We start from the raw sequence: 15,076 nt of genomic DNA on the forward strand, positions 1-15,076 counted from the left end.
GATCTTTAGGGAAATGAAGACAGTAATTACATTATTTTGCATTATTTCCCATCAAGATTTATAGCTCTAATCTCTTTTCAGAAGAAGGAGCTGGGAGCTCAGCTGATGATGGTTATTACATAAGACTTCTATAAAATTTATTTTAAAACAAATTCCTTGCTCTAAAAATTGACAATGATTTTCTTCCTCCTTTTTGTGTTTTATCTTTACTATTTTTCTTTTTGCTCTAATGTGATAAATTGCTAAGACGGACAGAATCAACACTTCAGAAAAACTTTCAACTGTACCATGTGTCTGAATAAACTAAACCACATCCAATCAAACCGACGTGTGTATGCACGTATATGTGTGTGCGTTATACATGTGTATATGACGTGTGTGCATGCAAGGGTATTCATGTGTGTATGACATGTGTGCATATCGACATGTGTGCATGTGTATATGATGTGTGTATACACACGCATGCAAATGGATAATGGGGAGAGGTCCCAGAAACTTTATTTCTTGACGTCTGAAGAGACAAGGTACAAAATCTTAATGATACAGAGCACAAAGGAAAGGAATGACTCTCTTCTAGTAATAATGGGTCTTTCATAGCTGACGCATTTGTTTCCGCAGTGATACTTACGATCATTCAAAATAAAACCATAAATCCTAAATCCTTTAAAATGGGCACTGCTTACTCCAGCTCAGCTAACACTACAGTGCAGACAGGTTTCCACTAGGCTTCTTCTTCTAAGGAGCTGTCAGGTCTTTCACTTTTCTTAAGCTCTGTGGAGCCCACGGCGGGGTCAGGCAGATGGGAGCTTCTTCCGCCCACAGCACGGTGGCCTGTTCATTTCAGCCAGATCCACTTGTCCCCAACTTCCGCATTGTAGCCGGGTTGGTACTTTCGGCCAGGCAGCTGAGGAAGGGAAAGCCATTGTTATAATCTGCTGACACTGCCCCGTGGGCTCTCCCTTCTCCCGCTCAGGCATTTAATCTGCAAATGTTACTCGGCTCTGTCCACTCTAAACATAAGGGATACCAGCAAGAACCAAAACAAAACATAATCATGGCCTCAGGAAGCCTCCAACTGGAGGAGGGAGACACAAATGAAAGAATAAGACAGCGGTTTCTCAATGATCCAGGAGGGTGCAGCGGTAAGAGCGGGGCTGGGGAGGGTGGGCTAGGAAACACCAAGCCCATTCACGTGCCTTCACCACGACTGAAAAGCACCCCAAGCCTCCAGCACCAGGGAGACGGCCGCCCTGACCCTCAGTCACCAGAGAAATGGCTGCCCTGACCCTTGGTCACTGGGGAGATGGCCCTCCTGACCCTCGGTCACTGGCTACAGCAGCGCAAAGCAGGCCAACGCCTTGCTAGCAGCCTGCCCACTGTGCCCACATTCCATTCCTGGGGCCAAGCAGCGCCTCCCCATCCCCACACAGGACACAGCAGGGGAACACCCTCTGCCGGGCATCTCTGGTCAAAGACCGAGACTCAGTCTCCCTGCACACATCTCACGGCTGAGGGACTTGGCGGGGCATAGATGCAAGAGGTCCCTTAGGCAAAACATGAAGAAGGCTATAGAAACTGTGAGTGTAGTGCTGCAAATGTCCCTTGAGATTTCATGTATGTAATTCACCAAATTCTCCCAAATCAATTAGAAAAAAATAAAAAGCTCTTCCCAAAACCTTATTTGGAAATACCACGGGCTGGAGGCAGCGATCCTGGGTTAGGTGGCCCCAGCCCAGGGCCTGGGGTCTTAACGGAGGGCACGTGGCGACAGGAGGGCCGGAGTGATGTGCTGCAAGCCCAGAGCACCAGGTCTACAGGCAGCCCCCAGGCGAGGGGATGAGCAGGTGCACAGCCCTGCGCAGCTTAACCTCCTACTGCTGCCTCCAGAACCTGAGAGAACAGCACACCTGCTGTCCAGCCCCTGGCCTGAGCAGGACACTAAAACAGGGGGCACTGAAGATGGCATGGTAAAGTCAAATAAGAGTTGCCTCCTTGAACAAGTACTTCCACGAGTTTTATTATTCACACCCCTCAGCTCGGAACCACAAGCCGAACTGGTGCTGGAGAGCACAGCGTTCTGAGCCGTCTTAGTGCCAGGCAGGGAGCATCATTTCATGGAGGGCTGGACAGGGTGTGGGGTTCCCTCCCCAAATCCTCTCACTGAAGAGACAGCAGGACCGGAGTGAGGTGCCCCCTGGCACCAGTCAGCAGTGGAACCGGAGTCTAAGGGCCAAGGAGCACGCATCCAGGACAGAGGCGTCACCCACTGCTCCAAGTCTGACCCTCTAACAGGAACCCTAAGAAACACAAGACTCAACAATTAACTTTGGTAAAACCCTTTCTCCCACCATTATTCTCATTTAAATCTCATCAATCCTTTCACCCACGGAGTACGGTTAGATCCATTTTACACATTAGTTTCCTAATGTGGTTTCCCAATCACCCAAGAGGAAGGGGTAGGACTTCCAAATGACACACCACAGAGGAAGGGGCAGTGGGGCTCGTGCCCCAAGACAGTCCCTAATGGGCAGCCTCAGAGGGATGGGAGGGTCTGTTGGGCCCGCGTGGCCTGGCCTCCACACTCAGGCCACCTTCTGGTCCTCCCATATTAACAAGGTGTGCCCAGCCCAGGGGAGAGACGCTCAGCACCTGGGCAGGGCTGCGTGTCGGGCACCCCCCAGGCTTTAGCTGGCGTCTCGCTCTCCCAGACAGTGTTGTCTGCACCTGCGTGGCTGCAGTCGTCCCGGGCCTGCACCTCGAAGTACAGGTCTGGCACCTTCTCCATTTTACATAAACAACCCACACCTATACCCAGCACAGACACCTGTCAAAATGGGAGCCTGGCACTTTAAGTTTTCTTAGGCTCCCTTACAGAGACACTGCTATGTTTACAAACCCACGCTTACCATTGTTTCAGGGTCTTGCATGGTGCTTATTCTGCATTTCCTTCTAACATTTAACCCTTCGATCCATCTAGAATTTATTTTAACATCGGTTGTAAGGTTGGAATTTTAATTTGCATTGTTTCTAATGTATGGTGATGAAGAAGGCATTTCCCCCAAATGATGTGTGCCATTTCTGCCATATACTACATCCTCCAGCATCCTTTCCCACCCTACAAATCCCAGGAGCCTGCCACCTTGTTTACCCATGCCGAAACATTAAATTTACATAATAACCCCCCTGACAAATGAACCAGGGCAGGGAACAGCACACTCAGAAGGGGGGCATTACAGGACATATAATAAAGGGACTTAAAAAATAGGTGTGGGCTGGGTGAAGGACCCCAATAAAGGAGGGCAGAGGCCACCAGGACTGAGGACCACAGGGAGCCGCTACAGCCTCCAGGCCCAGAGGGGCCACGGGAGGGACAGCTCCTGGAATCCAGAGAAGCTGCAGCTGTGGGAGAAGGCCCACGGGCGCTGCAGCTCGGCCACGCCAGCACTGGGAGGGTGAGATCCCAGCCCCTGCTTTCCTCCTCTCCTGCCAGGGCCTCCCACTAGCTATAAACCAGCTGGAAGCGAGAGGGCCACCCCACAGCCAGCATCCCAGGGCACAGAACAGGGAGGCAAAGGGCAGGGTGTGGACCAGTGGGGCAAACAAGGGAACGTTTAACACAACAACAAAATGTTCCCATCAACAAAAAGTAGATGCTACGGAAACCAAGATGAAAGGCAGGGCTGTGGCGATGAGATCAGAAAGGAAGCACCTGTTCCAGCTGAACGACCCCCCCCCCCACCAGCTAAGGAGCTGAGGATGCACTACATCTAAAAACCTGACAGAAGCTCTGCTCTGTGACCAGGGAAAAATCCAAGCACTGTTTCATCACATTATAGTAAGTGTGAACAAAACATTGCATTTTCTTTTTTTATACTTTCAAATCGATATGGACAATCTGAATTTGTACACACTACCTGCTTACCCACAACATCTTCCAAATTTTGCTCTTAGATTCTAAATTTTAAAAAATCAAGTTCTCCTTTATTCTAAGCAGCAAAAGGTATTCAAGAGCCAGCCACAAAGTAACAACTTGGTCTCTATCATAAATCACCAAAATGCACTCTTAACTGACCTAGCAAAGATGGTGATAATGTACTGATACCACCAAAAATGACACGGCTATCTCTCAACTCATAAGTACCTAATGCAAAGCAGCACTGGGAGAGGCTCTTAACTTCATTTCTAAGCCTAGTTAGTCTTAGAGAAAAAAAAAAGAAGACAGAGCTCTGCTGATATTCTTTGAGGCCCGGACCCCCCTCCGCCTTTTCAGCTGCTTAAGCCAATACCTCCCTTTCCCTTTCCACAGGTTTGATCTGAGGCTCCCTAACTCATAGGTGGCTGGAGACAGAGAGCAATGGATGACTCAGAGATCATTCCAAGTAGGGCGCTGGTGAAAAGTCAAAGAGAGAAGTACAGCCTAGCCCTGGCTCTCTGGCCTGGGATACTGTGTCAATGATGGTTTCATTTAGGTACGGGAAATCTTCTTGGAATATGAAAGAAAGGAGAAAATACCTAGGTTCTCCAGGAGTGTGGATTCTCAGGAAGGGCCTGGGCAGGGCGCCCCCCACCGCAAACCCTGGAGAGTGCAGGGCGTGCACTATCGAGGCCCACAGGGAGCGTGTGTGGTCGTCTGGCAAAGACAGGGGACGTCTCAGAGGACAGCAAGGGATGCCCTGTGGAGAGGACTCAGTGCCGCTGCATGGGCCACGGGAGGTCCACACAAGGCCCCATGGGAGCTGGGGGTGGGCGGGAGGAGACGGTCAGTCAGGAGTGAAACTGCACTTTGGGCGGCCTGACTCTGACCACGACTTTGGCATAAGGAGGTCACGAGGCCAGGGCAGTGGCAGGATAGTCCCTGCACTGGGGAAACAGCACTGGCACCTGCAAATGGCTTCCAGGGTGCTGAGGGCCAGGAAACGAAGATGGTCCGGGGTGGCATACAGGAAAGGAGGAGGACCGAAGACCCGGGAAGGTGGCAGGAATGCACACCAGGTGCAGCCCATGGTTACCAGGTGCAGATGACCCAAGGGCAGTTCGTGACGAGAGGCCTGCAGCTTAAAAGGCAGTGTGTGCTCAAGTTCAAGACCTCAGGCCATTCCTCAGAAAGTGAGAGAGGGGACCATAGGTATTGATGAGCTTGTCCAGTGCCCACTGGCGAAGAGGAGACATCTGTACAACAAGGCTTACTGGACAGAAGAAAGCCAAGCTAAAGAGACTGACGAGTGGTGGGAGAAGAAAACTGAGAACAAGTGTGAGAGGCCCTGGGATAGACGGAGGAAAGGGGCACTTCAATTCCTGCAAATGGGGGAACCCCTAAGGCCACAAGACCACACCCAGGACAACACCCTCGCTCAGAGAAGGCAGCGGGACCCTGCACTTGCACCTTGGGTGATCTTGGAAGGAAACTAACCCCTGAAGGAGCGCACCAGCCAACAGAGGCCAATGTGCAAATCTGTGAAAGGTGTTTCTGTGTTGGTTTGCTGGTTTTTGTTAGTACCTGGCACTCAAGGAAACCTCTGTCCTATCACAAGATAGATACAATCTTAAGAAAAACAACAACTCAGGGATTAAATTCCAGGGTTGACACACTGAAATATTAAAAGATACAATGTGCAACAGAAGATTATAAGACAAACAGAGGAAATAATGGTCCATCCAAAGGACTAAGATAAAATTTCAGAAAATATCAATAAAGAACAGTCTTTGGACATACAAGACAGAGTTTAAAAAAACGGTCTTCTCTATGAAAAGCACTAAGGGGGAAAACAGAGAAAGAACTAAAGGATAACAGGAAAACGACATAACAAAATGACAATCTCAATCAAGATACAGAATCTATCAAAAGGAAGTGAACAGAATACTGGAATTGAAGACCACAGTTAACTGAAATAAACATTTCCTAGGGGAAAAGCTGCAGGAGAGAAGCAGTGTGTCACAAAGAAGGAGCCCCAATAAGATTAAACACCGATTTTTTATCAGAAACCATGGCGGCAAGAAGGGATGAGATATTTACTGTGTTTAAGAAAACTGCCACCCAAGAGTTTTACATCCAGCAAAAGTATCTTTCAAAACAAGGGCGAGATTAAGATCCTCGCAGATAATAGACGTGGAGGCGGTGTGGAGACCTGCCCTACAAACACCACCCAAGGAGGCTCTTCAGACGGAAGAACAGACGCCAGACAGCTCACAAAGGACTGTGAAGAAATGAGGGTCTCCAGGAAAGCTAACCACACGAGGAATCATAAATGCCAGTACTATTAGTGGACTGTATTTTTGGTACGCAACCCCACTTTTTATTTCTTACAGGTTCTAAAATGCAAAATAATGATACATCTAGTTTGAGACACATAATATATAATTTGTAATAAGTACCACAAAAAAGGTATGGAGATAGAGGGGTATAGGAACAACACTGGACTCTGCTATTGCAGCTATAAAATCAAATGTGATGGTTACAGATTTAGGATATTGAATTTTAGCCACATAGTAACCACAAAGAAAATATCTGAGGAGTATACAGAGAAGAAAATGAAGAGACTCAAAATGGTTGACTACAAAAAAATATTTAAAAACATGAAAGCAGGCAATAATGGAGAACAGAAGGATGAAAAAGGTAGGAGACTTAAAGGACCAAACAGCAAAATGGCAGAAGAACTCCAGCATTATCAGTAGCCACTTTAAATGAAAATGGATTAAATTCTCTGGTCTAAAAGTACAGAGTGGCAGAATGGATACACGACCATGACCCAAAAGTATGCTATCTACAAGAGACTCACCTGAAGTTCAAAGACACAACAGGCTGAAAAGGAAAGGATGGAAAAAATACACCATGTAAATAGTAACCAAAAGAGCGCTGAGGTAGCTATACTAATATCAGACAGGAAAAAACTTGAAGTCAGAAACAGAAGGGACAAAGGACACTGTATACTGATAAAGGGGTCAATTCAATAAGATACAAACATATATGTATCTAACAGCAGAGCCCTGGCATTACAAAGCAGAGATGGACAGGTTTGAAGAGACATTAACAACAGGAGACTGAGTAGTAATCTAGACAGAGGATCAGTAAGGAAATGAAGGGCCGGAACAACACTTATAAACCCACCAGACCAAACAGACTACAGAGAGTACGTCTCACAATAACAGCAAAATACCCATTCTTCTTGAATGTGGCTTACTCCCCGGATAGACTATATTATTAGGCCACAAAATAAGTCTCAATAAAATTTAAAAGATTGAAATCATACGACGAATCATCTCTGACCAAAAGTGAATGAAGCTAGAAATCAATAATAGAGGGAAAAGTCATAAATAAGTGGAAATCATATCATTCTCAGAATTAACACCAAACTTGCTCAAACTCCTCAAAATAAAAGAGCAGAGGACACTTCTTAACTTATTTTATAAGACCAGTATCACCCTAATACCAAAGCCACAAAAAAAAGAAAATTAGTCCAATATCCTCATGAATATAGATGCAAAAATCCTCAAAAAATTCTAGCAAACTGAATCTATGGGACATTAAAAGAATTATACAGCTTGATCAATTGGGACTTATTCCAGGAATGCAACAGTGCTTTAACATATGAAAATTAAATAATATAATATTCTACATCAACTGAACAAAGGAAAAAAAACAAAGCAAAATACATGATCATCTCAACTGACACAGAAAAGGCATGCTTTTTAAACAAAATCCAGCACCCTTTCCTGATATAAACACTCAGAAAACTAGGAATAGAAGGAAATATCCTAAATGTGATGAAAGGCACATATGAAAAAAACACAGCTAAAATGACCGACAGCTTACCCCTAAGATAGGAACAAGACAGGGGTGCCCACCATCACTACTGTAATTCAACATTTAGCCAGAGCAATGAGGCAAGAAAAAAGAAATAAAAGGCATCCAAATTGGAAAGGAAAAAATTAAAATTTTCCCTATTTGCAGATAATATGATCATATATATACATAAAAAAATACTAAAACATCCAACAAGCTACTAGAACCAATAAATGAATTCAATAAAGTGAAAGGTACAAGACCAACATGCAAAAATCAGTGGCGTTTCTATACAGTATTAATGAACAATCTGAAGAGGAAATCAAGAAAAAAAATTCCATTTAAAATAGTGTGCCATTCTGAAAGGATTTATGTACCCTAGAAAAGCCATGTTTTAATCCTCATCAACCTTGTGAGAGCAATGTTTTTTCTTCTAATCGCTAGTCGTACTATAGGTTGGAAACTTGATTGGGTTATGTCTATGAAGATGTGACTCCATCAATTGTGGGTATTAAACTTGAGTAGACGGAGACGTGTCTCCACCCATTCTACCTGGGTCTTGATTAGTTTACTGGAATCCTATAAAAGAGAAGACAGTTTGGAGACAGCTTCTTTTGAGAAGAGGAGAGAGCCTGAGAACCATGACAGAGGATGAGAGAACCACAGAGTCAACCAGTCAGTGATCTTTGGAGATGCAGGAGGAAAACGACTCCAAGGGAGCTTCATGAAGAGGCTGGAGAGAAAGCCAGCACACGCTGCCAAGTTCGCCATGTGCCCTTCCAGTGAGAGAGAGATCCTGAATGTCATCAGCCTTCTTGAACCAAGGTATCTTTCCCTGGATGCCTTAGATTGGACATTTCTATAGACTTGTTTTAATTGGGACAATTTTACAGCCTTAGAACCCTAGCAACTTACTACAAACTAGCAACTTTTTAACTTTCCTTTTTTAAAAGCTGTTCCGTTTCTGGTACATTGCATTCTGGCAGCTAGCAAAGTAGCACAGATAGTAACTAAAAGAATCAAATATCTGGGAATAAATTTAACCAAGAATATAAAGGACTTGTACAGGGAAAACTACAAAACATTGTTGAGAGAAATTAAAGACCCAAATTCCGTATTCATGGAAAAATACTGTTAAGATGTCAATTCCACTCCAATTGATGTACACATTCAATACAATCCCAGTCAAAATTCAAACATCCTTCTTTGCAGGAATGGACAAGCAAATCTCAAATTCATACGAGAGGGTAAGGACCCCAAAGTCAAAGACATCTTGATAGAGAGAACAAAGTTGGAGGATTCACACTTCCAAATTTTAAAACTTCTTACAAAGCTAGAGAAATCAAAACAGTGTGGTACTGGCACAAGAACAGACATAGAAACCATGGAATCAAATACAGAGTTCAGAAATAAACCCTCATATCTATGGCCAATTGATCTTTACAAGGGTGCCAAGTGCACTTGGTTTAAAGCGACATTATTCACAATTGCCAAAGGTGGAAGCAACCCAACTTTGTCCGTGAACAGTCAAATGGATAAACAAAGAGTGGCATAGGAAATATAATGGCATATTATTCAGTCATATAAAAGAATGAAGTTTTGTTGCATGCTACAACAATGGTGAACCTTGAAGATTTCATATTAAATGAAATAAGCCAGACATAAAAGGACAAATATTGTATGATCTCATGTAAATGAAATAATTAGAATATGCAAATTCAGAGTCAGGAACAAGAGTTCAGGTTCTCTAGGAAGAGTACAGGTGGGGATGTGAGTGGGGAGTGGGGTGTTACACTTACTTGGTATCAATAGTGAACCAATAAACAGTCACATGATTTTTTCTGTATCTATCATTTCCTGTGCTCTACCTTCTATTTCATCTACAGGCTTTCTCATGTAAAAAACAAACAAACAAAAAACCTTAATTGGTATGGAGTCTCTGTTCAGTGTGATGGAAAAGGTTTGGGGATGGATGGTGGTGACGCTGGCACAACGCTGTGAATGTAGCTAACACCACTGAACTGTACATTTGGATAAAATGGCAAATTTCGGGTTATATATATGCTACCAGAATAAAAGCAAAAAGAAAACCAACAGAAGTATGCAATACAAAGAGCGAACCCTAATGTAAAGTATGGACTATTGCTAATATAATGATATTGTTTCATCGATTATGACAAAGGTGCTAAACAGCAGCAAAATGTTAATAACAGGGAAACCTGGATGTGAGAAGGGTATAATGCTATACTACATGCATTATTTTTCTGTAAACCTACAACTGCTCTTACAAAAAAAAGGAAAAAAAATTCACTGATACTAGACAGTGGCCATCAGAGCCCTCTGTGCATGTTACTGCATGTATGTTTTCCTCAATGAAAACAAATCCCCATTTGTCTGTGTGGTGGTGGGGGGGGTGGGAATCAGTTGAAATGTTTTCAAGTTTCACCAACGCCCCCTGCAACCCACACATCTTCAATCAGCATCGCAGGGTTTCTAAATTAAAGTTGTCCTTTAAGATTTTACCACACACAGGAGCAGCCACGCAGTCTGCTAACAGCAGCCCCTACTGGGGACAGATGGACATGTGACAGTCTGCGTTAATCTTGGCAAATCGAACCAAGAGGAACCTTTTAAACCAGAGGACAGAATTAAACCTGAAGAATATGAAACCTGCTGAGCCCATTAACTGCCTCATAAAACCTACTCTCTGGACATCTTGGGGTGGCCTTTCACTGGCCTTTGACATCAGGGAGGGCTTCCACCGGGCACATGCATCAGGGAAGGATGCCAATCAGCTTTCATGTCTGCCTCTGCTGATTTAAAATAAACCTCGGGCCAACAAAGCCTAGCTCACATTATCACCCAAGAGATGCACCCCAAAACCCCAGAGAAAGCAGTTTCCCACACAGACCTCCCAAGCTAGGGAACCCCACTGCAGTGCCGACTCTTTCAGTCTCAAAAGCAGAGCTTTTCTGGACCTGCATATTCATTACTAGACATGTTCTTAAAAGTGTTTATAAATGTTTAAATGGTAAAGTCATACAATCTCAGTAGCAGACTACACATCCACTTAAAAAAAATTCTATTTATTAGAAGTTGGAGAAACTGCTGAATGTATATAGGGTCAGCGAATAAGACTCCTTAAGGAAAGAAAGAAGAGCAACTAAAGTGGGGAATAAAAATCCTTCCAATGCTCATTTCTTCAGAAATTCTACTTTGAATGTACTACAGGAGGATGATTTTAAGCTTATTCATGGTTCTTAGGTATAAATTTAATGCTTTCTGGAGGCTATTTCCCCACCTTTTCTACTCCCCATTAAATGTTTAAACAGTATATTTATTAAAGGTACAAGCAAATTTTTAAAAAATAGCAAAGTTCAAGCATGGGCATTGAATGTGTTCTCCCAGAGCTGAATGGCTGAGCACCCTCCTTTCATTGGTTCCTTTCATTCGTAATCGCGACACGCACAACCACCACCTCCAGGGCCTCACACGCCAAGGTCACTGGCGCTTTAGGCCCAGGAAGGTCTTCAGAGCAGTGCGTGGGTAGGCCTTCCCCGGTGCACTGCGATGGGCGCTGACCCCTCCCTGACGGCTGCCAGGCAGCACTGACTGCACAGGACCAACTGAGGGGCCCACACAGAGGGGCAGCTCTCCTGAAGGAGGCCCCAGGGCCCCTCTCCAGGGCTCCAGCCTCCCCACCTTCCGAGCAGCCTAGGCCTTTTCATGACCACAGTGTGAAGGTGTGGGGCGGTCTGTGCATCTGCATTCTTCTTTGGGCAAAACCGAGTGGACTGCATCTTGCCCTGTTCCCACTGGCACCATTCTGAGCTTATACGCCTGTAGGAAATTTAACAGTACTGTGGCATATGCGAAGCTATTTGCATCTCCTCCCAAATATTTAGTTATGTGAAATGTGTCAGGGAGTCAGGCTTCATCTAAACTAGCATTCAAACCAAAGGGCACTGTGACATTACTGGCCCTCCTGGTTCACGGCCACCAGCAGCCTGTCAGATACTTTTGTCTCTCCACAGACACAAAAGGCTGACGTACCCAGGAAGGACACATAAAACTTAAAAGAGGGCTGCCGCCAGCACAGGGAAATGGGTGGTAAAGGGACCAGGGTAAGAGGTACTCTTATCAGTCTGTCTGAATTTTACAGAACATGCACACACTTCCTCCTTTAACAAGGAGAGAGGCTAAGGAACCTGCCAAGGGCTCAGCTAGTACCTTCACGGACACAGAATTTGAACCGAGGTCGACTGGCTCCAGAGCCTGCCTCTCAGCTGGGTGATAGCCAGCCTCTGGGGGATCACGGGCTGTGACCCCTATCTCCTCCTGCTCTGCTTCTTCCCTGCTACAAAAAACACTCTGATGTGCCCTCCACATCTGTGTGCTGAGCATAAATTCCTAGAAATGGAACTGCTTGCTTAAGGGAAAACAATAAACTGTAAACAGAGAGAAGGATGCTGACACAGCAACCAAGCCATGCTCGGGTTTGCTAGTGCAGGAAAACTGGTCTAGGCTGGGAGGCTGCTGCCTTCGCATGGGGGCTCGGGGCTGGTCAGCAACCAAGACCCACAGGCTCGGCCTGGCCCACAGCATCTTTCTGCAGGTGAAGTTTCACTGGAGTGGCACCCACTTGTTTAGTGTTCTCTGCGGCTGCTGTTGTGCTATCATGGGGGCTGTAACCTTTCCCAGAAGAAAGGCTACTCTAGACTCACCAAAAAAGCTTAAATGTCAAGCTTCAAAAGGCTTAACCTGACTCACCAGTAACTGAACTGTCTACCAGAACAAACTCATTAAAGAAATAGAACAAAATCTAGCACTCAAACACATACAATTTACAATGGATGGCAAGCAATTAAAAGTGTCCAGACATGTGAAGATGGAAGAAAGTACAACCCAAAACCAGGAGAAAAATCAGCCAGCCTCAGAAATGACAAATTTGATTTGTCATTAGGAAAAAAAGGAATAGTTATAAATACAGTTGATATGCTCAAGGAATTAAAAGAAAAATTAAAATGAGAGAACTGGAAAACATAAAAGGAACCAGAGACCATCTAGAGATTAAAAAAAGAGATATCCGAGCTCAGAATTCCACTGGAAAGTGTGGTGGCCATCGACATATGCTGCTCACACCTCCTGCTGTGGGGGGAATAAACAACCGAGAGCCCCCACGGGCCTCCCCACAGCCCCTGCTGTATCGTCTGAGACCACATTTTCCTTGTGCTGCCCTTAACCCGTGACTGAGAGCAGCGCGGGTTCTGACGTCAGCCGATCCTACGGGATATCGGACTTCCCCAAAGGCGACTTGGCTCTAGGAATTCCGTCAACCTGGCTAAGTCTTTCTTGGACTCTTCTTCCCCAATCCTTCTTCCTCTCCGTGCCCTGTTATAGGTGTCAGGCTCTCTTTTCTGGTTCTCTCCTTCTATCGTTCAATGGTATTTCCCCCAACAAATCTCAACATTTATTCCCATTTTGGCTTCTGGATGAACCAAACTACACAATGGGGTTATCAGCATAGTAGATGCCAGAGAAGAGGAGAGGAGAGAAGTTATAGACCCAACAATAGAAACAACCCAACAGAAGGCAGGGAGTGAAAAAGAATGAAAACAAATGGTCAGGACCCCACTGACTTTTGGGATATTTTCAAGTCATTTAACATGTTTCCTTAGGGTCCCAAATAGGGGCTGGGTGGCAATTTCACATCTGGCTACATGCTTAAAAGCACTGAAAGCAGGGACTCAAAGAGACTCACACACCAGTGTTCATAGCAGCTCTATGCACAACTGTCAAAAGGTGGAAACAGTCCAAATGTCCGCTGACAGATGAATAGATAAATAAAATGTATACACATACAATTCAGTTGTAAAAGGGATGAAGTTCTGATGCATGCTACAACATGGGTGAACCTTGAAAGCATTAAGTTGAGTGTAATAAGTCAGAATCAAAAGGGCAAATATTGTATGAATCCATTTATGTAAAAATCTAAAATAAGCGAATTAATAGGAACAGAAAGTAGAGTAGACATTACCAGGGCCCAGGGAGAGGGGACAGTGGGGAGTTATCACACAGTAGGTACAGAGCTTCTGTCTGGGGTCGTGAAAATATCGTCGTAATGGAGAAGGTTGATGACAGTACATTGTGAATGTAATTAATACCCCTGAAGTGTACACTTAAAAGTGGCTAAAATGGGAAATTTTGTGTGATATATATGTTAAAAAAAGAGGAGGCAGAAAAAGTTCTGAAGAAATAATGATCCAACATTTTCCAAATGTGATGAAAACTATAAGCCCTTATCTTCCAAAAGTTCAATAAATAGTGAGCAGGATAAGCCAAAGAAAATCACACCAAGGCACATCCTAATTAAGTTGTTGAAAACCAGTGACTAAGAGGGAAAGAAAAAAATCTTAAAAGCAGCCAGAGGAAAAAAGGTCCATTATGTACAAGGAACAAAGACAAGAATAACTAATGACTTCTTATAAGAATCGATGCAAGATAGGAGAAAACAGAATATCTTTATTGAAAGAAAAAGCTGTCAACCTAGAATTCTATAGCCAATTTAAATGTCTTTCAAAAGTTCAGATATATTTCTAAAGACAAACAACAGCTAATCGAATTCATCACCACCAGACTGACTATAAGGACTATTAAAAGGATTTCATATAGGCAGAAGGAAAATGATGCCAGGTGGAAATCTGGGTCTATACATCAGAAATGATACTTACAGGAGAAAATGTGAAAAATGAAAATAGTTTTCAAATTTCTTTAAAATGTAACTGTTTAAAGCCCAACTAGTAATAGCACATTCTGAGGCTTATAAAATGTATAGAACTAAAATGTATAAAAATAATAGCACAAAGGACAGAGGAGGTGGGAAGTGAAGTCTACTCTTAAAAGGTACATACCTTACATGTAAGGAGGTATAGTATCTGATTATTTGTGGGTGACAAATTAAAGATGCATATTGTTAAATTCTAGAGCAAACACAAAAAGTGAAAGAGGTGCAGTTGAGTCAAAAAAGATAAAATGGAGTTATAGAAAATAATCAACTAATCCAAAAGCAGATAGGAAAAGATGAAAAATATATAAATTTGAACCTCACTTGCTATAGGGTTGAAGGTGAGATAAAATAAGTCACTCAGCTAAAGGACACCTAGCTCCAAATTACGAAAGCTCCTCCATGAAAACTCACTAATAAGAACAGAAATAATTCATTCATTTTTATGGAAGATCTTTTCTGTGCCAATAACTTAGTTTTTGCAATTCTTATTCTTACAGCTCTAGCCACTT

At 43.9% G+C, this 15,076-nt stretch overlaps 1 protein-coding gene across 1 annotated transcript in view; it reads right to left on the reverse strand.

Moving 5' to 3' along the window:
- Positions 1–473: 473 nt before the first annotated feature.
- The window catches only part of NDUFA10 (NADH:ubiquinone oxidoreductase subunit A10), a 58,508-nt gene continuing 43,905 nt past the window's right edge, over positions 474–15,076 (reverse strand). Inside the window, exon 10 of the mRNA XM_077155617.1 lies at positions 474–904. Within this exon, the coding sequence (XP_077011732.1) occupies positions 836–904 (69 nt within the window). The 3' untranslated portion in view covers positions 474–835. The remainder of the gene's footprint in view (positions 905–15,076) is intronic.

This window comes from Tamandua tetradactyla, chromosome 3 (assembly GCF_023851605.1).
Source record: "Tamandua tetradactyla isolate mTamTet1 chromosome 3, mTamTet1.pri, whole genome shotgun sequence".
NCBI lineage: Eukaryota > Metazoa > Chordata > Mammalia > Pilosa > Myrmecophagidae > Tamandua > Tamandua tetradactyla.